The 23,116-nt window shown below is 40.5% G+C and overlaps 1 protein-coding gene across 6 annotated transcripts; it reads right to left on the bottom strand.

Annotated features, from left to right (window-relative positions):
- Positions 1–1,359: 1,359 nt before the first annotated feature.
- Positions 1,360–22,666, bottom strand: BNIP3L (BCL2 interacting protein 3 like). Of its 6 annotated transcripts, none has more exons than XM_001494222.6 (6): positions 22,359–22,666; positions 15,230–15,413; positions 11,068–11,140; positions 6,023–6,126; positions 5,739–5,888; positions 1,360–4,111 (listed from the first exon to the last, which is right to left on the bottom strand). In XM_001494222.6, the coding sequence occupies exons 1-6, from the start codon at positions 22,456–22,458 to the stop codon at positions 4,063–4,065; spliced, it is 660 nt and encodes a 219-aa protein (XP_001494272.1). In that variant the 5' UTR covers positions 22,459–22,666; the 3' UTR covers positions 1,360–4,062. The 6 variants fall into 6 exon arrangements, with proteins under 6 accessions (XP_001494272.1, XP_005607750.1, XP_070112479.1 ...); XM_005607693.4 differs by having other exon boundaries at positions 5,789–5,888; positions 22,359–22,575; XM_070256378.1 differs by lacking the exon at positions 22,359–22,666 and adding an exon at positions 16,153–16,288.
- Positions 22,667–23,116: the final 450 nt, after the last annotated feature.

Genomic DNA, 23,116 nt, shown 5'->3' with positions numbered 1-23,116 from the left:
TCTTAGGAACCTTCCCTAACCTTCATTTTCCTCATCTCCAAATTTACCGAGAAAAGCCAACGCTTTGTTACCTGCTATTCATTGTACTGACCAACACAGTCTTATCCAAGACCTCTTCTGCTCTTACAGGAAATGCTCTTGAAAAGACGGGCAGTGATTCAACTGCCAAGTTCAAAAGCTTCTCTTCAACTCACCCTCTTTAACCACTAACTCTGACAGGATCGGTCTCGTCCTCTTCTTTTGGGGGGTTCTCCTATCATACTGTTTACAGCACTCACCGTTTGAGTTTCTCTTCTGCTCAGTCTTCAAATGTTGGACTTCACTGCAATTCTGCTACCGCCTTTCTTCTTTCCCCGTGGTCTAATCTTTACATACTATACATATATGTGCATATATGGCCCAGTGTTTCATTTCCATGTCAACCTTTCCCCTGAGATCTAGTGCTATAAAAGTGTCCACTGGTTATGTTCAAACCAGGTTCAATGTCCTCGAAATTGAAATCATCTCTCCCCACTTACTACTCCATTTCTCCTCTTGTCCTTACCTTCTCAGTTAACAGCATCAATAAATATTCAGGCCAAAGAAAAGCACACATGCCTTCTTCTCTAAATCATCTTCTCGCCACTGACTCCAGCTTTGTCTCTCCCGTCTACACCCCTACCCTGGCCCATCTTCCCTGGAATCCTTCGAGTCACCGCCTGGGGCAGGCCCCTGCTCCTCACCTACAGAACTGACTCATCTCCGTTCCTCTGGAACTCTTTCCTTCACTCTTTCATAACCATCTAATACTTAAGTCTTCAATCATTTCCCTGCTTTAAATAAGCCCCTCAAAGGCATTCCATCGACTACACAAAGAAATAAGTTCAACCCCGAGAAGGGCACATAAATTTCAACTTGGATCAACAGTAAACTATATTTTCAGTTTCCTGTCTACCATACTGTTTTCCAGCCACGTGGAACTTCATGTTATTTCCGGAATATATTTTCACCTGGCAGTTCCTGCCATTCCCTTTGCAGGCATGCTCTTCACTCCCCTCTGCGCTTGTTGAACACGCACTTGTCTTTCAATGTGTCACCCCACCGTGAATGACATCCTGATGCTATCAGGCAGGACAAACGCTCTGAGTGTCATGAACCCACGGCTCTCCACACCTTTCTCTGATGCAAAATCACATCATGTGGTGACTGTCTCAGGAGAGTAGGAGGCTCACTCACTCGTGCAGCGCATGGCACACTGTTAGCAACTCCAGCACCTGAGGAACTCCAGGATGGAAACCTTCTGTGCAGATGGGCGAGGGCTCTGTCCTCTAAACTCCCAGGCGACACACGTGACATAAAATGATAGACTGACAGAAGAAGTTTTGTGAGAGCTTTAATGGCACAAAATGTTTATAGCTACAAGTTATACATGTATTGTAAACTGTATATAATGATACAAAGTGCTACCTAACTAGATGAAGAATGCATAATCACTTTGGCTCAGTTAATTCCAATCATTTCAACAACTGGTTCACTTAAAAATTTATCTGACTGGCTAAGCCTTCAATTTTCATTTTTTAGAATTGTAAATATTTTTACTGCTATCAAAGTAAATTGTTGCACTTGTCAATGTGCAAGTTTGTGCAGTTTTCCTCTTGATTCTATTTACAAATATTTTAAGCCAGTTTTCATCAAACATAAGAAAAATGAAACCTTTTTAGTCTCCAAACTGTAAACAGGTGTAAAGCTTTTTAAACATTAATCTTAAAATGTCAACTGTTAATTGTTGAATTCTCCTTTCCAATCACATAAGCTGTTTCCGTTCAACACAAATCTGGGTAGAAGCATAAACCTCTATGCCCTATGTTAGGGCTATCAATAAATACTGCATGATTTCAGCTTATGGTAAGTTCTACTGTGATCCTGTATTCTTGTTTTAAGTAATAGTCCAAAATTTCAGATATTTTAAGAAAAAGGGCAGAATTAAGTTTATTTTCAAAGTTGAAAAAAAATCATAAATACACCCAAGTTCAGTTACACTGACAGAATTGCTACTGAATTTCAAAAGAGGGCAAGGTGTCACTTGTAAAAAGTCGCTCTTATTTTAAGTAAAATTTTACTTTTCTCTGCCATGATACCAATTGTAATACAAATTGTCTATTAGAGCAGTTTAGCTACTTAGTTCTCTTAACTTTACCAGGCTTTCCAATTTCATTCAGGGTTTTCAAAATCACTGGGCCATCAGATTTACTTTCTTCCCAAAGAAATTCAAATATGAACACTTGAAATAAATAGGTTCTAGAAGGCAAATCAAGTGTTACCAGGTTTAAGAACAAGATAGAGACAAGGTATAATAAAAAGATGTCCAAAATTATTTAGACATCAAATTTAAAAGAAAAACAAAGTAAAATAATTCAGAAAACTATTTTGGATATACCATCTTTCATAAAGATAGCCAGCTATACTGTTAAAAAAAGATAGAAATTAATTTTTCTGTTTAATCTGTATGTTATTTTCCACTATAACACATCAATTTTACAAAACTTGATGTGAGAGAGAAGAGACTTCATTTCTGCAAACTGGCAAATCTGGCTGGCATAGTGTTCTTACTCAAGTCAACCTGCTGCACTTTAATGAATAGATCGCTAGTTTTAAAATTAACGATGGTTCTCTAAATATTCAATAGTAATGTCTCTATCATAAACAGTAATTATTTATATATAAAACATATAATGGTATCCTTCGGAGTCATGCTGCATGTTCTGAAATCCAATAAATCTATTTGAAATAATTGGTAATCCTGATGCTCTCTAACAATTTGGTCCTAAAGCTTCACATTTTAAAAACAAACAAAAAAAGTATATCACTGAAGGAAACTGCTGAGTGTTCTGGAACTTCAAGAGTTTAACATAACTTAAAAGACGGCTACGTGAGAAAAGGACCAGGGCCTGCGGAATCACAGGAATCACCTTGGGAAGATTGTACGGTAAACACTGAAAAGGGAGAGATCAGAAGAAAACAAATGGCATCTTTTCAGAACCTTGTCAACTGTTCCCACAAACCAAGTCTGTTTTTCAAAGTTGCACAAGTGCTTGGAATAACTCTGAACCAATTATCTTCAGAGTTTAAAGGCTTCAGAGTATAAGGGATGCTTCCTAAAACAAGAAGCCTGTATTTATACCACATGTTGGAACTCATTCCAAAGCCTCTTCTTAGAAAAAAAAAGAAATAAAAAAAAGTTTAAAGAAAGTCATGAAAAATTCACATGCAGCTAATAAACATAAAAATACCAAACACACACACAAGTCCCAAAAGCGATTTCATGTATTTCTAGGCCTGAGACGTTCCTTATCAGAAATAAAGATTCTACACCATAGAAAAGACAGCATTACAACATACTAGTATTAAACTGCTGACATATTTGAGTTCTTACTCTATTTCATACCTATCATTGATATAGAGGCCTCCTACAAATTAAAAGGCGCCATTAGGAGGCTTAGACAAAAAGTGGCTCCAAAGCTGGTTTAAAATAATTTTTTATTGCCCAGGATATTTTTTTCTTGTGTTTTGTTTTTTTCATTTTTGTTTTCTTTTTTAATAATTATAAATTCAAGCTTAGGGAAGCTTGCCTTTGTCTTGAAAAACAAAACAACAAAGCTTTTAGATCATTTGCTAACCTGATCTGGTTTTAAGAGAGAGATGGTAGTTATCTTGCAAGAGTAAAATTTATACCAGGAATGATGCAGGTCTAAGTGTGGTGGTACTAAGAGGAGACAGTAGCATTGTCGACAAAATTATAATCTGCTGGTGGCATCTGCGGAAAAGAAGCCCTTGCAATTTCTAAACAACAGTAAACTCTGTTAGGAAATTCTAAAATGTCTTACAGGCCAAAAAGGGAATGAGGTTAGTAAAATGCCTCAACAGAGTTTGAATAAAATACTGGATTTGAGAGTTACTGGAACTTGGATATGTAAAAAGAGGGGGCAGGTTGGGTCATGCTTACAATGGTCTCAAGTTCAAACAAACTACTGTGACAATACACCACTTCACAGGTCACACGCTTCTCCAGGGCTTTTCTTTCCCTCAGTAGGTGCTGGCAGAAGGTGTGCTCAGTCGTTTTCCAATATAGATGCTGAAAGGAAACAAGAGTGTACCATGTTTCATCCGTTTCAACAGTTCTACACCAGCCTGTCCACAGGCTGAACTGTATTTAAAACCTAAATTCTGCAGTCCCTGGAAAAGGCTCTAAGGGCTACGTGCACAATTTCCTAACACCCTGAGATTGCCAGTCCCTAGCAGCCGAACTGGGTTATGCGACTGTGTTTATTCATCAGGCAGGACTGGACAGCACACGGTCAGCGATTACACGGAGGAAAGCCAGAGACAGCAGATCCTTCGAAGAGGGAAGCTGAACCAACCTCTTCTGAGATGTTCCTTTGTGGTGGACAACAAGTTCTAGTGAAATTCCAGATACAAACTATAGTAACAGCCAAATTACAAAGCTGCCAGAGCTTCAAAGGGGGCTCTTACTAACAGTTTAACTCTTAAGGATTATGGGCCTAACATTATCTTTCCATGCTAAACAAGTATTTTACCTTAAATGACAGAAGCAGAAGGGAAGTTAAGGAAACTATGGAACAAGCCCCACCCCCCAGCGTAATAAAACCAACCAACTTTTTTTTACATTCATTTAACTTTTTTCTACATTCATCTATAACAAGGGTTAACACGCCAGCAAGAGACAGCCAGCAGACTCAGGAAAGAAAGAGATACTGCAAGGTACAAAAGCCACCCTCTTGAAGGCAAGCTCACTCCTGCAGTCAATCCTGTAGGGGAACTTAAACTGCGCCCCGCCCCCCACAGCAACCCCATCCGCAGGCACACACCCCTGTCCTCCACAAACGCCTTCCATTCTGCTGTGAGCACTGTCCTCGCCATCACAAAAGCAGATCAAGCACCAGAAAGACACAGCGTGTGGGAAAGTCCCATATGTGTTTCCACGCTCCTGACTGAACATCTCTCCCACATGCTGAGCTGCTTAAAGGGGAGAGAAGGGATGACCCACCTTTTGCATATTATATACAGAAATGACCCACTGGACATACTTAAAGAGAATAACCGATAGGTCTTGCAAAAACTTAACAGCTAGTGATTAACTCCCAAAATCTTTCGGAAATATACTTCCTCAATTGTTAAAATCAAGAAAAAAAAAGAATTGAAAAGACATACCTGAAAAATTAATGAATTACAGGTAAATGTGGGGCCAATTTAAGAAGAATAAATGAAAATGCTCCACAGAGGAAAAAACAGCACCCCCAACCAACTTACTGGTTTCATTCAAGGACTATTCAATAAAATGGCGTATTTTCCCATCTGGGGAAAAAAAATGTTCATATCAACCCAAATATTTACACACTAAAGATTAGTTTACTTTAAAATGTAGCTAATCTTGAGTAATTTATAAACAACAACAAAACCCAAAAAGAAAAATCAAGCATAGAAAAGTCCACTTAAAAATGATCATTTAGGGGCTTAACATGAACAACTTATTTTTCAAATACAAAAACTCTACTATTAAAAATTCTTACCAGTTACCAGAGGTGTATCAACTTTGATAATTCTTCTAAGTTCACCCTATTCGCACTAAAACATTAAAAGCAAAACAATACAAACTGCTTTGACATGTATTTCTCAGCCCTGGAAATCCAACACGAGGATCAAGCAGAGGAAAGAGCCTTTGGGAGCTCACTGGCACTTACCCAAGCCCCAAAGCCAAAACATGCGACAGGAAGAGAGACGGAATGAACACCTTAAGAAATTCTGCGGAGAAAATACCCCCTTTCTTCATGGCTCCACTTTTCCTCATGCTTAAAGACACGGAACGTTTAGGGTGCCTGAAGTGGAACTCCCTGGGGGAAGAAATTCAGAGGCAGGTGTCAGAAGCACATTTGCTGAAAACACCTTGGGAGTGATGGGTCCCCTGGCCCCAAGAGTGTGAGCGACATCCACAGTGTCCACTGAAAAGAGACCCGTCAGAACTTACTTAGGCGGGATGTTTTCAGGTCTACTGGACCAGTTGGACACCCAGTCTACACTTTTCTTCAAAGCATCAACGTCTTTCTCTCCTTCGACAACTTCTTCTTCTGACTGTAAAGAAGAATTCAAACTTTAAAAAACAAAAAAAGGAAGACCAAGTCTTCCTACTACAAAGACAAACCTAGACAAAATAAATGAAAACCATGATGTTCTGTGTCAGTAATTCTTATGTAAGAAATATGCTTTTTTCCTAAAATGGCTGACAAAATTATCTAGGATCAGAGTATTTAATATCTTACAAAGAACTTGAGTAAGTTGCACTGTTGTTACATCTAAGCACAGACTATGAACCCGAAAAAAGTGTATTTCAGGATATAGTGCTAACTACAGCACAGAAAATACTGATAATTGCTGAATCTGGGTGATGCCTACATGGAGGAACATTGTGATATTCTCTTTACTTCTTAATGTATTTAAAAATTTTCATATTTAAAAATAAAAGGAAACATAGCAAAAAGTATATGCTAACAAATATAAAGTGATGATTAAATAAACCAGGGGATGTGATGACGAAAAAATAATAATAGTATTTATCAAGTATTTATCAAGAGACAAGCTTCACTCCAAGCACTTCTCATGCGTTGACTTTGACCGCAACAACGCTATACAAGTAGGAACTATTAGTACAGTCATGCACCACACAACGACCTTCCTGGTCAATGAGGGACCAAATGCACGACGGTGGTCTCTTAAGACAAGCACCACACAACCTAGGTGTGTGGGAGGCTGTACCATCTGGTTTGTGGAAGTACGCTCTATGGTATTCGCACGATGATGAAATCGCCTAATGACACATTTCTCAAAATGTATCCCCGTCATTAAGCGATGAATGACTGTATTCCACTTTACAGATGAGGAAACTGAGACATAAACTGAGTATGTAACTGCCTGAGGTTCCAGAAGCAGCACGTAGCAGGGTCAGCATTCAGACCCAGGCAACGTGTCTGTGGAGTCTCCGCTCTCAAGCAAGGTTTTACTCCCGGAAGGAGACTCTACTTTTTAGACAAATCAGTATCCAAACATTTCCCAAGGTTTATTCAAAACTACTTAAGCTAGAAGTTCTTTGGAACAATTTATTTTATCCTGAGTCAGAATTTGACATCTCTCATATTAAATATAAGAAAAAATCCTTTTTTCTTGCTAATGATAACCTACAGTTTTAGGCCAAGAATAATCAAAATTTCCAACAGCTTCTCTTTCAATAGAACCCAGAGGAACGAGAAATTCCTAAAAATGACACAGCCTTTTTTATTTATTCAGGTTTGAGGAATGTGATGCTCTGACTTCAGAGCAAAGGCTCTCCGAGCTAAGAACTGTTCTGTTTTGTTATCTTGTTTGAACAGGACTCACTCTTTGACCTGAGCTTTCATTCTTCTCAGCAGGCAGTCATGAAACACAGAGCTTGTCACATCCACAGGAGTCCTTTTCCACAGGTCCAGCTCTCTATGAAAAGCTGCCCCAGGAAGGTATAGCTTCCAATAGTAAAAGGGACTATCTATAGCTCCAGACCATCAAAATGAAGCAAAATCCCTGTGGATTTTTGCTACTCTGGTGGCATCATTCTTATTTAGGTTGCTGGACTGGGCAAATTGCACTGAATGACACAATGTTGCCTTTAGGATTAAGCTTTTTCCACTGGGTAGTGAGATTACTACTCAGAATCATGAGTTGGCTCTCTGCAGTAAAATATTCTAAATCAAAAACAATAAATTGTTACAATTTACTTATCAGTCAGTTTGTATCTGACTACATCCAACACTGCAGGGCACTTCAGTTTACAGTTTCTATCTTGGCTGTCACGCGTCTCTCTCTAAAACTGCTCAAACATTTTGGTTTAAATTTGTGAACAAGTTCATATTTCATACCTTTCAAGAGAATTAAATTGTAATAAGACTTTTTGCTTTAATTTTTAAGATGATGTAATGTTCTCTCAGTTGAGTAAAGTAATCATCTTTGGACTATTATTCAAAAAAAAGAAAAAAAAATCCCCAGATCAGTCTAGAATGCCTACCTTGAGAATAAGGACCAGAGGCCCTCCTCGTTTACGACTGTCCTGGGTTCCCTCTATTAATCTTGCCAGTTTTAGGTTTTAAATTGTCTTTGGTTCTTGGAATTCCGGAATATGGTAAAAATGCACTTAGTCTAATTAAATCAGATTCATGCTTTCAACTGAATCAATAACCCTCTCCCCCCCACCTCCATCTATTCCGAGAGAAGACTCTGATCCTTTTAGCCTGTTCTCATGTGCAAGTCCCTTAGCTTCTAATCACTTACATTTTCCTTCTCTGGCCCACCTCCCACCTTCTCAGGTCTCTAAACGTGGACATTACACTTCACACCGTGGTCCACGCACAGATAAACCGCAGTTTCACAAGGGGGAAAAGCGAGGACATTTTCTGTTTGAATCGTCTTCCAATGATCCCCAACACTATGCTGGCCTCTTTGGTCCCAACAAAACACTGCAAAATGCCTTCCAGAGACAGTCTACAGTCTATTCTCTGCTACAAAACTGAGACTCTTGAGGACTATCATGCTAAAGGTATAGTTCGAATGACTTTTTCCTAAATGCATTACACCTTAGGCTTCCACATCTCACCAGATGTTTGAGCCCATCCTCATGGCCTCATGAGCTCTCCTGCAATCAACCCCATTCACTGACTGACTTCAGGAGGAGAAGCAGGGGCCACAGGCTCAGATGGCGCTGGTTTCGATCCTGGCTCTCTCACTCACTCGTCCTGTGATCTTAGATAAGTAACCCAATTAAGACAAGTCTCCCTTTCCCATTCGTTCATGGGGATAGTATCTACCTCTTTTACTGGACTGAGAACACCACAAGTGGAAAAGCATTTTTTTTAATAAATAAATTTAGTACCTAGAATATATCTAATAAAAATTAGCGCCTTTCCTTCCTCCTCCTGAAAAAGGCTAAAAATGTCATATATTCCTCAAATAGACATATACAAAAATACTCAACATGAGCAAGTACCGTAGGAGACCTTTGTTAACCATTTTTAACTGTTTCCTGATCCTAAGCTTTCTTCTCATTCATGAAAAAATCCATCCTCCCAAACCCTAAAGTAATTAATTTTTAAATTATCATTTCTTCAATTTAAAAAAAGCAACGTAAAAGGCTTTTTGAACATTTAAATAAAGCATACCTGATTTCTCGCTTATTAGAAGTCTTATTCTGAAAGGTGTAATGTTGTTCTTATAGGAGCTAGATGCTTTTCCAAAAATGTAACCTTGTTCAAATGACTGACCTCATTGCTAATATCACTTACCCAACACCTGATGATAACAATGTTCTTCTAGGTACTTGTTTCTGAATAGCGGTCACACTGGCCAGCCTACCATAACCTGACGCAGGGGCCCAAACTCTTACATTTTCTCTCCTGAATTTCACAGACTCCTCTGGGATTCCAGGATGCAAAGGGTCAGCTCTAGAATTCCACGTGAACGCAACTATGAGTTAAGCCTGACTGAACACCTACCACTTATCAAAGTGTTCCACTGGGTTGTTAGGTTGATTATTAGGGGAAAAAAGTGTGTGTGCAGGCGGAGAGAGGTCTAAGATCAAATAAGCCTGGGAAATTCTTGGTTTAAATAAACATATTTGTTTACTGCAGAAACTGTCAGAGCCCTGAATATGCTACTACATGTGGTGATTACTGGAGTGGGAGAGGGAGGGAGCCCAGGGGCTGCATTATTTTCCACTTATTTGACTTCAGAACTATCTTATGGAGCTTCCCATTGAGCAAACGTTCCTCAAAACACATTTTGGAAAATGCTCCTCTAGATTTTCAACTTGTCTGTACAAAAAACAATATAGATTGATGCCATCTTCCTCAGGAAAGGCCACATTAATTTCATTTCTCTATCTTGGGATTCCTTAGTACACTTTTTGCCCTGTAAACTTTATATACTTTCTTCTGTATTAGCTACATTTTACTGCATATGGCAAAACTGACATAGGTAAGCTAGCAACTCAACAATTCCAGTCAGACACCTTCCCACAAAAGAGCCTTGCTACTGTAAGCTTCTCTGTGGTATACAGCTCATCATAAAACAAAGGGGTACTCCATCCCACAGATTTTCTAGGCGCCAGACAACAGCACAAATAGAGCACAAAGTAGGGAGAAGCTGTGCAGCCTCTGAAACAAAGAATACCGGGTGGATTCAAGACCACATGCAAGATATTTCCAGTGCAAAGGGATTCAGGATGCTGTATAGTGAGAACCCACAAAACCAAGTTCTGTTAGAATTCACTTCAACATGCATTCGACATATATTCTTCAAGCACCTTAACCTAGGAGAACAGATATGGTCCCTGTTCTCAAGGATTTGCACTGTGACACTCTTAGGTGACCTGACACACCAACAGAGTTAAAGGCTGGCTATGAACACTCTAAATCATTAACAACAATTATTTATCACAAGTTTTATAATAAAACCTTTGTAAGCTTTCAATATTATATCCATCTATATTTCCAACAACGTCAACTCCTAGTGAACTATATTTATCTTCTTAAAAGAATCCCACATAATTTAGATGAATTTTTTCTCTAGCTGTAAAAATTCATGTCAAAATCATTGCTTTGATTTCAGATGCAGAAAAAGTTTTCATACTTGGTTCTACAACCACCTTCCTTTTCATTTATTCTGTGACCTTAAATAAGACATCTGTCCCAGTTTTCTATTTGTAGACTCAAGAAACTAGCCTGGAATATTAGAATGATACGTTATAGACAAAAATTTTCTAATTCTTTTAGGGTTACAGGGCTCCAAATTCTTAGTTGTAAAGGGGCATAACAAGGACTGTATCATCCTAAATAAATTCCAAAATCAGAAACTGAATAACTTAAAGCAGTTTCAAATTATTTTTTAAAGTCTTCTTATTCTTCGATATATTTTAGCAAAACATCCTTACTTAGAGGTTTGCATTTTTTCCAATTATTTATGGTAAATCAGAAAAATAAACACACACACACATACCTGAGAGCTATGGTCCCTGCTGGTGTGCATTTCCACATCAAACATAATCTGCCCATCTTCTTGTGGGGAAGGGCTACAAAAGAAAGAATTTCGCCATTAGTTTTAATGCTCATTTTGTCAAATAAATTAGCCTCTACTGGAAATGAACAGTTACAGCAACACAGCTTTGAGAAAGCAGCAAATCAGAAAGTGCATCATGACCCTATACAAGAAAAAATGAAACTGCGCACTCTTCCTCCCAAAATGTCCTGGAATTTTTGGGGGTGATGAATTCCTTTGCAATGATAAATTTTCAAAGGAAATATTACCTGAAGACACAAGACTGTCACATTTTCTTATTTTTACTCCTTTTCCAATAAAGGTAAAATGATCTTCAAACTCAGAAACCTAATTTGGGGTTCTTTTTCTCAAAGTTCTTTCATCATTAAATAATTCACCACCAGCAGTTCTCAAAGACTCTTTCACAGGGTCTTCGAGGTTAAAATTGTCTCCATAATACTGTTAGGATTTATTTGCCGTTTTCATTCTCATTCTCTCACGAGTGGATAGTGAAACTGTCCGAGGGTTCCGTGATGTGTGGGGGCACAACAAAGCGAATGCAAGAGCCGATGAGAATCCAGCTGCTTTCTATTAAGGCAGACATTAGAGAGATTTGCAAAAAGTAATGTCACTATTCTTGCTAACTTTTTTTGGTTAGGGAAAATAGTTATTTTTCATTTAAAAAAGTTATGTTAGAAGCTGGCCTGGTGGCACAGCGGTTAAGTTCCCACGTTCCCCTTTTGTGGCCCGGGGTTTGCTGGTTTGGAGCCCGGGTGCGGACATGGTACCACTTGTCAAGCCATGTTGTGGTAGGCATCCCATATATAAAGTAGAGGAAGATGGGCACAGATTAGCTCAGGGCCAGTCTTCCTCAACAAAAAGAGGAGGATTTGCGGCAGATGTTAGCTCAGGGCTAATCTTCCTCAAAAAAAAGAAAAAAAAATTTTTTTAAAGTTATGTTAAAATCTAATGGGCTTGTTACTGTTGAATGAATACATATTTTTAAATTATCTTAGTTTTAATATCTAATATAGTAAATATTAAAATATGTAACCCGCATAAACAAAACATCTTTGGGGTCCCTAAAAATTTTTTGGAGGATAAAGATGTACTAAGACCAAATAGTTTGAGAATGACTATTCTATTTATTTCAGAAATATTTGCTCTGAGATATTTCAGAGGGAATTATATAAGCTTATATAAGAATATACAACCTATAATGAAAAGTACGAAATATACTCCCAGAACTACAAAAATTTACGATAAATTTTTAGACCGAAACACATGGTCACAAACTGTACTTGACGCAACAGATGGATACAACGTGCTAAGCTCTCTCAGCTTTATCAGTGATTGCTTGTGTAACCACAGCAAGTTGCTAGATCTTTCACTACACACCCCATCTTCCGGGGCAAATCTAAATTCAAGCAGGGGTGAGAAACGCTCCACACTTACCTTGCTTGAAGGAATAGACATTAACCGTTAAAGTGATCAAGAGCCTGTGTACAACGCTAATATAAGGAGATGCAGGCGAGATGTACTCAAAATTAAGTAAGATCCCCAGAAATGTATCTGACTGGTTAGGCCTAGGAGCCTCAGACTATTACAACTGATACAGGAGATTCTTAATGGGGATAGGAAAAGAGAAAAGCTGATTCTGTAACAAACAAACATACTAATGTCTTTAGAAAATTCTTGTCTTGAACTAGAAATTTCAGCCTATTGCACAGGAACCAAGCAGAACAAGGCACTCTCCTTGTCCTCAGTTTACTGTCGTTAGGCCCATAACACTGTTGGGTTCACAGCCAGAGATCGAGTTGAGGGCCAGCTTTACACAGCCAGGACCACGTCAAGGCAGGAGAACGACAAAGTCGAGAATCCTACAGAAGCCCGGCTCTACTTGTGCACTCTTCTTCACCACCGGCACCAATCTCACTTAGAAAAACACTAAACAGTTCACTGGTGAAGTGTTTACTACTCCCAACAATCTGGAATGTATCAGAGCTTCAACTCTGGCTCGTATAAGGATCAGCTGGGGGGCTTTTAAACTATTCTCAGGCTCTACCCCACCCGACAACAGAATGGGGATCTCCAGGGATGGAGTCTGCCCGCTGGTGTTTTTAAAAGCTACCCAGGTGAATCTAGTATGTGGGCTGAAAACTCCTCCAATAGGATGGGACACAAAGCAAAACACACAGGGGTTATCCTCTAACCACCACCATGGCGACAAAAACATTGTCTACAGAATAATTTTTATATTGAAAATATACATAAATTAGCTTTGGGACTAATATCCAACAATCCTAAAACTTTTCCTCCTACAAGAAACACTTCTCAACGACTGTGAATATAGAGACGCACGGCAATTCAAACGGCATGAACTGTGAAGGCATTTTTCAACGTCAGAGCGTGTCAGTCGGGTATCCCGGGAGAGCACTATGGAGCGGGAGTTCCAGGCCTCCTCGGAAAGCTGGAGCACCCAGAGCCTGACGATACATAAGCCGAGGGATAGGAAAGTGTCCAAAAGCACTGGCAATACCTTCTCCACATGTTTAGAAACCTAACTTTAACATAATCATGGCAAGGTGAATTCATATTCGATCACAAGGTTAACGGCAACCTTAAAAGAAGTATGAGGACCAGAGACGCAAGCAGGTGACCTGTGCCCTGCTCGGTCACAGCACCAAGTGAACAACAGGTTAAGGGACAAATGGTACCAATAATCGAGGGTCAGGTACTTGAATGTATAGTAAAAGCCTTATCAACAAGCCCACAACAAGCAGAAAACTTCAGAAACCCATCAGCGAGTCCTATAATATAAATGAAAAGTAACATATAAACTTCATTCTCACAGACTAAGGCAGTAGCTACTGGAATGAACACGAAGGACAAGCTGCTCAGAAAGAGCCATCTGCTCTGCTTCTGCTTATGACAAGAGCCATCCCAGGCTCTTAAGCAGCACAGGGACAAGTCAGAGATGAGACGGGGTGGCGGGAGCGCACAGGGCGCCAGAGCCATCCGAGCCGTCCTCTGCTGCCTCGCCGACATCCGTGGACCGGAAGACACGCAGGAACCAAGAACACGACTGACCTGTGGTTTCTCCTTTCATATTTTTTCCGGTAACTAATAATATGTGATACATATACACAACTTTTACAATACAAAAATATTCGCAAGAAGAAAAATGTCTATAGTTCCAGCCCCTAGAGATAAGCACTGTTCACATTTTCGAATGCTTCCTTAATGTTTTTCCTGTGCATCTGCATTTTCTCCACGGCTAATATCAGTTAACTCTTAATTAACCAGGAGATCATCCAGTACCCCACAATGCCAACAGTATGGCTGTCACTGGTCTAAGAACTGTTAAATACACCTCTGTGCCATTTAATACCTAGTCTCTCAGAAAAAAAGAAAAGATTATACTGAAAAATAAACTAACAATTTGGTTTCATTCTCCTCATGCTTATCTCTGTATTCTTACTCTTTCACCATAAGCAGTCCTTAATCAGCGGAATTAGTTTCCTCAAGTCAAATACACAAAAATCAAATCTGAAATAAAACTTCCTCTGAGGAACTGGAACGGCCTTCAGAACTAACTACCTTTACAGACCTCGGCTGGTGCTTCCACCGTGCAAACACTGCTATCATTTGAATCGACCTGCAGCACCTGTGATGCAAACGTTTCCTAGTGTCTACTACATGCCGGCACCACTGCTGTCAAGCGTACGAAGGAGATGCAACAGGACCCCTGCCTTCTGGAGCCTCACCATCTAGAAGGGAGGAGATATATACAGAGATAACTGTATTCAAGGCAGTATGTGATCTGTCAAACAGGGACACACAGAAGAAGGGGAGAAAATTACATTCATTCTATGCTACTGACTTTTAAACTTATAAACATCTAAAAATGACACAGTCTGAATCAGGAAACTGATTTGATCTGGGGAAAAACAGTGGGCACTCAAGTGCTTGTCAATTGGCTGTCTGATTTAAACACACATGCTGCAATAAATCAGGAGTCATATTTTGTTAAATGAAGACATAGCCATTTACTTTTTCTAATGGGAATCAACTTGTAACCCAAGTGTTTTCCAAATTCTACCAAAAAGTGGATCTCACTTACCTGTCACAGTGAGAACTGGCCCTTGAACTACTCTGTCCTGATTCGTGTTGTGCATCCAAAAGAATCTTCTCCATGTCTCCATTGTGGATGGAGGATGAGGACGGTACGTGCTCTAGCCCTCCGTTCTTCCCATTGCCATTATCGTTGCCGTTGCTGCTGTTCATGGGCAGCTCCACCCAGGAACCTGTTGGGCAAGTCAGATAACTTAAGTTACCCACAGCAGAACCAAATCTGTCATGTGCACACAGATGCGAACATGGCGATTTCTGATAAAAATTCTGAGTCGGCTCAAACCAAATGTAAAACCATCTTGAAGAAAATAAACAAGGAGCAAGAAAAGTCTAAAAACCTATATGGTTCTGTTCCTGAAGTAGCTCATGTAATCAGCCAACTTACAAGAAGCTGGAATTCTAAAACCGGTATCTTAGAAAACGTGTCTTTCAGCCAATTTTTCTCTCTGGTTAAAGCTTAGTTTATAAACAATAAACACTTTACTAAAAACTTTGAGGTGGCTTTTGAAAAAATAAATAGCTACTTTATTACCAGACAGGCTACTTACCTTTAATATGTTTGTTACATATTTTTTCCATAGTCTACCTCAGCTATTTAGCTGTATCCTCTCCACAAATGAAATACCCATAAGGCCTAGAAACTTCCTAAAGCTCACCTAAGTAAGTTAACAACGTCTTAACAAGCACAAACAACTGAGAAGCTCCTAGAGAGGGAACTTAACTACAATCATAAAAATTTCAGTTTGTGTACAAATCTGGAGCATAAAATTAAAGCAGCTGGCTCTTAACTAAATCAGGTGATAACGCTAAAATTTCTGAAAAAGCTTTACCTCTATCTCACAAAGCAGTTTCTTCATTCCTTTACACCTCACTCTTTCTATTCTCTCTCCTTTCCCTATGCATGAACCATACCTTGCAAACTTGTCTTTTCTCTCTTCTCTCCCACGAGTTCCTAACTTCCTAGAGTTTTCATTCAGCCTTGTTGGTTGGAGGGGAGAGACAACTGTGCACCTGTCAGAGGGACACTCAAGTTTTCTCAGGCCAACAGTTGAAGGGGTGGAGCCACAGGAAAGGGGAGGTGGCCTTGGTAATCTGGATAAGTCTTCAAAATATTTATTGGCTCAATGAGTTTGCTGAATACATTAAGGTGCTTTAATTTTATAACAGTAGCCAATGAACCAACTTCACAACAGATAGAGATAGTGGTGTATTTTTTCCTCATTTCCATTCCTTACAACAAATATTGTTTTAGAAAATGTAATCAAGCAGGGTGGCGGGCCACTCCTCTCGACTCCCAGCAGAAGAGACAGAGAGTTCTGTGGCTCAAGAGCTCTCGGTCAGTAAACCAGAACAATCACCACGACAGGCTCAGAGCCTAACACGCACTCTTAAGGAGGTGACGACTATTCCAGATAAGCTCAAAGGCAGGCCTGTTTGGAAATCTGACTCCACCACTGTCTGTCCGTCTGCCCTCTGACCTTCAGCTTCCTCATCTGTAAAACAGACGATATCATGGTGCCTACCTCCCAGAGTTGCTGGGAGGATGAACAATAGGAACATAGGTAAAGTGCCTAGTAAACAGGAGATGCTCGCTACACACTGGTCAACGACTTTCTATTTGTAAAGTACTTAGAACAACGTTGGCTAAATAAAAATGAAATTACCCTTCCCTTCTTTCCCTCTAAGGCAGTCCCAGTGGTTGTCACACTCTCTTAGTCACCATCAATTCTTTGGGACTAAACTGCCAAACAGCATAGTCGTATGACATCTCCGCGGTCTCATTCTAGCTACACAAAATGGACAAAGACTAGATAGAACTCCAAATGGATTAACAAACGCAACGAGCATAGCTAAGACAGATCTAACACCAAAGGGAATTTAACTAAATATTTGGAGTGCTCCGGGTGTGTATAAGAAATATAGTAAAAGCATCCCTAAATTTGGAGCTCTGCAAAATACTCTAACGGGAAAGAGAGACAGAGCTATATCTAAACTCTTTTCTCTAGTCCCACTGTTTCCAGGATGGGCAAACTTATTTTAAAGCAATAGGATCAGTTCTCTGGTACAGAAGCTCCATGTGTACCATGAGCAAAAACAAACCAAAGGTGGGAGCTGCTCTGGCAAAAGCAGAACTAAGGAACCAGGAGTTCCAGATGGGTCCCTGAGGAAGCCAGGCTGCCCTACAACACAGCTAACATTCCCTTGAAGTAGCTGATCAAGAAGAAAAAGGCTGTAATGGTATCAGGTTTTCTGGACCTTCCTTTTTTGAAGGACTTCCAAACAAGTATCTAAATCCTAGTTTCCGCATTAAAAATACGTAAGCAATCATAACCTTGGAACTTGAGGAGGCAGAGGGAGAAGGGCTTAGCAGAAGAGATCTCTGTAATTGCCCTCACACTCTAGAGCAGAACTGAAGGCTTTTCTTCTCAAGACAGACATTTATTTGGCACATATTAGTGTAGTGGGTAAGAGCACAGACTAAAGCCAGACTCCCAGTCTATCGCTTGCAGCTGTTACACCCCAGACAGGTTCCTTGAGCTCTCTGCATCTCAGTTTTCTCATCTGTAAAACAGGGATAACAACTGTATCTACCTGAAGGAGGTCAAAAGATACAAACTTCCAGTTATTAGATACATAAGTCCTGGGGACGTCACATAGAGCAAGGTGACTATAGTGAACAATACTGTCTTGTATATTTGGAAGTTGCTAAGAGAGAAGATCTTAAAAGTTCTCATCACAAGAAAAAAAGTTTGTAACTGTGTGGTGACAGATGTTAACTAGACTTAGTGTGGTAATCATTCTGCAATACATACAAAGTTAAATCATTATGCTGTATGCCTGAAACTAATATAATATTCTATGTTGATTATATCTCAATAAAAAAGGACTGTTGCCTTCACATAGGAAAAAAAAAATTTATCTACCTCATACCTCATCCTTAGGAGGATGAAATGAATAAAACACATAGAAAAGTAAGAAAAGTCTCCAGCACATGGTAAGTTCTGTGTTATTACTATTATAATTATACTCTGTATCTTTTTAAAAACATTTGTTATTGCAAAATTAATGCATTCCTTGAGAATGTAAACATCAGCAAAAATATCTTCTCAACCTCCCATACCTACTCCCAAAGAAAACCACTTTTAACAATTTCATATGTAGACTTCCAGAGTTTTTCCAATAAAATATAATTGTTTTGCTTTCATTTTTACAAAAAAAATGGAACCGTACTATACATATTTTTCTGCAAATAGTGCTTCTTACCTAACAGCTTATAGATATCTTTCTATGTCTATATACACTGCCTTACTCCCCTCTTCTGAACAAGTGCACTGCATCCCACCATAAAGATGTCCCATCTTTACTGATCATCCAAACAGCAGTGGTTAATCATTACCCAAATGACTGTTTCTAATATCTGGTTATTACAACTAGGGCTTCCGGGAACATTCTAGAGGGTGATTTAGCAATATGTATTAGGAGCCTTAAAAAGGTAGATTTCCTTTAACTCAATAACTCTCTTCCAGAAATATCATCTATGGGTATTTCTGCAGAGGAAGTCAGGACACAGATATTCATTAAGGGGGTTACATATTCACTTTATCTTTTGAGTAAAATGGAAAAAAGTAAACTGGTCTTTCTCTATAGACGAACTACACATGCCTTTTTCTCATTACCTACTTCATTCCTGATTTACAGCCTCAGAATTTCTTGATGTTCTAACTCTACTAATCTTCACAATGTCCCTTTTTACTTGAAAAGGAAACAAGGCAAGACACGAGGAGTGTGCTGTCCAAGCAGTACAACGTGGAAAACAATCTGAGTGAACTGTCTTCCTATGACGCTTTAAAATTAAAAACTGGAGGCTCTCTCTGTTATATTAAAAGACCACTTAACACACTGAAAACTGTTTTCCTAGGCCAGACTGTACATATACACAATACAGGAGACGTTCTCTAGTTTAAGTCTTTGAGAATTGCTAAGAGATGCAGAGAAGCATTCCTCTACACTCTCTAATATAGCACATCATGAAGGCTGGTCCAGTAACTGTGACGGCATTCATGACTGCATGCTGTATACATTCTTGATAGTTAAATAATCACGAGTTCAATCTTCCTGCAAGAAGGCGACTGGGACGGCGAGGGGATGGTGGAGGAGAGAGAAGGAAAAAGAGAATTTCTCATTTTTTCCCCAAGTTTGCAAGGTCCCACGTGTGACTCACCCTAACTAGGGGTAACACATGTCATGATGTCTTATCTTTTTTCCTGAAAGCCTTTATTTTATTTCAAGTACCTGATGCTGGAATCCAGACCAAGAACTGTCACTGACCTCCTTCTAAAAACAGTTTGTTGTTTTGCACAATTAGGTATGTGCACACCAGTTATGTATTCAAAACAGTATCACAAGGCAGTGAAGTTTCACGTGTCATAGCCTTAAAAGCCTTCTTGCCACACTGAGGAAGCAAGCACATCATGGTTGAAGATGTTTAACAAGAAAAAGGCTGTTCTTCCCACATTAAACAATAAAAAAAACTACTACCATGATTTTTCTTATATTACTGAGAGAATTTTGTCACACAAATGTCCAATACAAATATTCTTAAGTAACTTGATAGTTTTTTCAGGAATAAAACTAACAAGTGGAAACTGGAAAACACCCTTTTAACTTTGGACGTAGTTCAGATGTTTGTCCACTAATTTGTAATGAAAGTCTACAGTCCCCCCTACAACGGTAAACTAAAAAAAGAAAAAAATTAGAGAAAGGTTTCATTATTCCAAGTATTTCAATAACTTGCTATTAAAATTCTGCTTTGACCCCTGAGCCAAAGATAAAATCCCAAGCCAGAGATAATCTGGACAATGAGTTCATCTCCTGTTTTTCTTAGTTGTGCAACTTTACCCAACAAAGAGCTTCAACTTATCAGCAATTTGGATAGTATTAGACGCCTGAATAAGTTGTTTTGCTCAGTGCTCAAAAATCACTTGAAGGAATCAATAAGCCTTCTTGTTTTGTTCAGTCTGGTGTCGTATAATAAGCTAAAATAAAAAAAACAGTCAAAGGCAAGAGCGGAGGAACGAAATATGGCACTATCTAGAAGCTTTTCAGTCACTTTTAAAAGCTTACTCTACACCAAATAGAAAACTTCCTATCTAGCAGATTTCCCAAAAAGCCACATTTTGGTATCACACACAGGCTGAGCGCTCTTGCACTTCTGTAAGAGTTCATATGAACGTAGCAGCAACTGACTGGCCAAGGACATCAACCGCTTCATAGGTGTGTCAGATTCGGAGATAAACAGTCACATTTGGCTCAACCCCATTTTTTTGTTGAATGGTCAAAGGAAAATTAAAATTCCTTTGCTTTCTGTGAAATCACGTGCACACAGTAACCAAATAGCTAACTTATAAGTATCACAGGAAAACACTGAGTACAATTAAAAAACGGTATGTTAGAAAGAGATAGGCAGGTCACCTCTGTACATTAGGCGGAATAACATGCTGAGAGAATAAGAAACACATAATCGGGATTCTAGGCCACTGAAAAGACACGTCCTGAAAGGAGGACTAGATTGGTGAAAGTAAAACCCCAGCTCTAGGTCCTAGCCTGCTGCGAACCTGGACAACACACTTTACTCGAGACCTGTTTCTGTACCGGTAAATACCAGGGGACGGTCATCTCTAAAGTCTCTTCCCATTCTCAAATCTCATGCTTCTAAGAGTATGCTAAAACCGGGGAAATAATTGAAAAGTGCATATTAATATGTGAAGCAAATAACATTTAAAGACACAAATTAATCCCAATTTACTGTGGGAAATATATAAATCTTACATTCTAGAACATAAAATAGACAAAATTTTTAAAAAGTCAGCATTTAAGGAATTTATCCATCAAGAAAAAGGAGCAGCAGCAATAAGCAATGATAACATCTTAAAATACTTTAATTCTATGCCCATCTTGGGAGGACAGAAACTCTCTTCTCAAAATAATCTTTAGGCCATGTTTGAACACCTCCCTCTTAAGAAAGGCATTGCAGCGCCTTTAAATGTCATTTAAGCAGCCAAATGATTTTTAAACTATTTCATCTGGCCGTATGCTAACTGTCCCAGCGACCTCTTTCGTGAGATGAATTACGGATAGGTTAGGCAAGAACCTACCCAAGACACAGAGCTGTAAAGACAACTGGGAACAACCATCCGACAAGATGTCTCGGCATCAGAATGTTATGAAAAGCAACTGTAGTTGATCGTAACTCAACACTGTCCATTAACTTTCAATCGCCTGTGTGTCTTTTTAACCGCTGCTTCTGAAAATTCATTGCCCCAGACTCCGGGATTTGTGCAATCTTGGATGGCTCAAGAGGCTGTTCATAAACAGGTTTACATGGCACACAACTCCATCGTTTCAAAAAAAAAAAAAAAAGACACTTGAGCAACTCTGAAAAATCTCAAAAAAAAAAAAAAGTAGCATAGCCTCCTCCCCCTACCCCCGTCCGTGATACAAGTAACCACTAAATTACCGAATGATTTTCCTGGCCAGCCCGTGCTAACAAAGGACCGAGACAAGAGGGCTCTCGTTCGAGCCCTAGGGAAAGACGGACCAGCGAGGTGGGGTCAGCGGGATCGGCCCCAGTCCCGCCGCACACCTGACCACCCGCCATCCCTCGGCCGCCCCCTCCCCTCGGCCGACCGCCCGCGTCCATCCCCCGGCGTCCCCGCCGCACGTCCCCATCCCTGCCCACGTACCGTCCGCCGCCCGCTCCGCCCACCCTCCCTCCCCGCGCCCAAGGCCCGCCCTCCACGCCCGGATTGGCTCCGCTCAAGGGCCCACCACAGGTGGGCTCGGCTCGTCCCCATTCTCTTCCCACCCACCCGCCCTCCCCGACAGGGAACCCCAGCAGTCCCCCACCCAAAACCCCGGGAGGAAGGGGAGACAGGTCAAAGGGAAGACAGGAGCAGTTCCTCCTGACAGGTGACGGGAACTGTCAGTCACCCTCACATCCTCGACTTCGACCAATGGGCTGCCTTCTCCTCCCGCCCCCCGCGCGGAGCTGGCAGCGGCGGCCCGAGCAGCTCCTCCTCCCCCATCCCCTTCACCGAGCCCGCCGGCCCCGCACTCACTGTTGAGGCCGGCTGGCGGGGGCAGAGACTGTTCACCTTCCTCGCAGTTGTTGTTGTTGTTATGCAGGGGCGGCGGCTGCTCTACTAAATGCGACGACATCGTCGGGCGGCTGGAAGAGCTGCGGCTGCAGCAGGACCGTCTTTGGTTCTCGGGCAGCAACACAACAAGCCGAGTCCCCCGCCCCCTTTTCTGCGCCTGCGCAGTCCCTCCCCTGCCCCTGACGTCAGGGCCCGCCCCGGCCACGTGATGACAACACAACAAGCCGCGGGGCGGGGCGGGGGCGTTGCCAGGCCGGCTACAGACGTGGAGGCGCGGGAGTGCGCTGACGCGCGCGCCAGGAATGAATTCTTGCGTGTCATTTGTAATGGCCTGATGGAGTGAGAGATGCGCTTGGAACTAGGATAGAGGCTAGGGAGAAGTGTGTAATGAGGAAGTGTAAGGTGCTCACGTGTTGGCAGCCAAATCTTCCACACCTACAGGATCAGTGTTGTTTTAGCCAATCTGTGATTATTTCCTTGTTAACATCTGTAAGGACTCACTTCTGCAATGGGTATCGTGGTGACACAAAGGAGGCTAAAACCCCGGTCCCTCCCCGCCATAAACCTAAAGCAAAGCTGGTGGAACATTAACACTCCAAACAGGGAACAATATAAAGCAGGCCAGACTTTTTAGTTGTTAAGGAATTTCAAAGATTTTAATTAGAAATGTAACTCGCGATCATTGTAAAAAATTGGAAAATTTTAGGAAAACCTAGAGA

The sequence above is a fragment of the Equus caballus genome, chromosome 2 (assembly GCF_041296265.1).
Source record: "Equus caballus isolate H_3958 breed thoroughbred chromosome 2, TB-T2T, whole genome shotgun sequence".
NCBI lineage: Eukaryota > Metazoa > Chordata > Mammalia > Perissodactyla > Equidae > Equus > Equus caballus.
This window is presented reverse-complemented; position numbering and strand designations above follow the sequence as displayed.

Bases quoted from the DNA above. Each gene is read 5' to 3' on its own strand.
- BNIP3L (XM_005607693.4), bottom strand. From the start codon at position 22,458: ATGTCGTCGCATTTAGTAGAGCAGCCGCCGCCCCTGCATAACAACAAC. The intron at 15,414-22,358 runs GTGAGTGCGGGG...CTTGCCCAACAG, and splicing joins CCCGCCAGCCGGCCTCAACA to GTTCCTGGGTGGAGCTGCCC. The intron at 11,141-15,229 runs GTAAGTGAGATC...TTTCTTTTGTAG, and splicing joins GCCAGTTCTCACTGTGACAG to CCCTTCCCCACAAGAAGATG.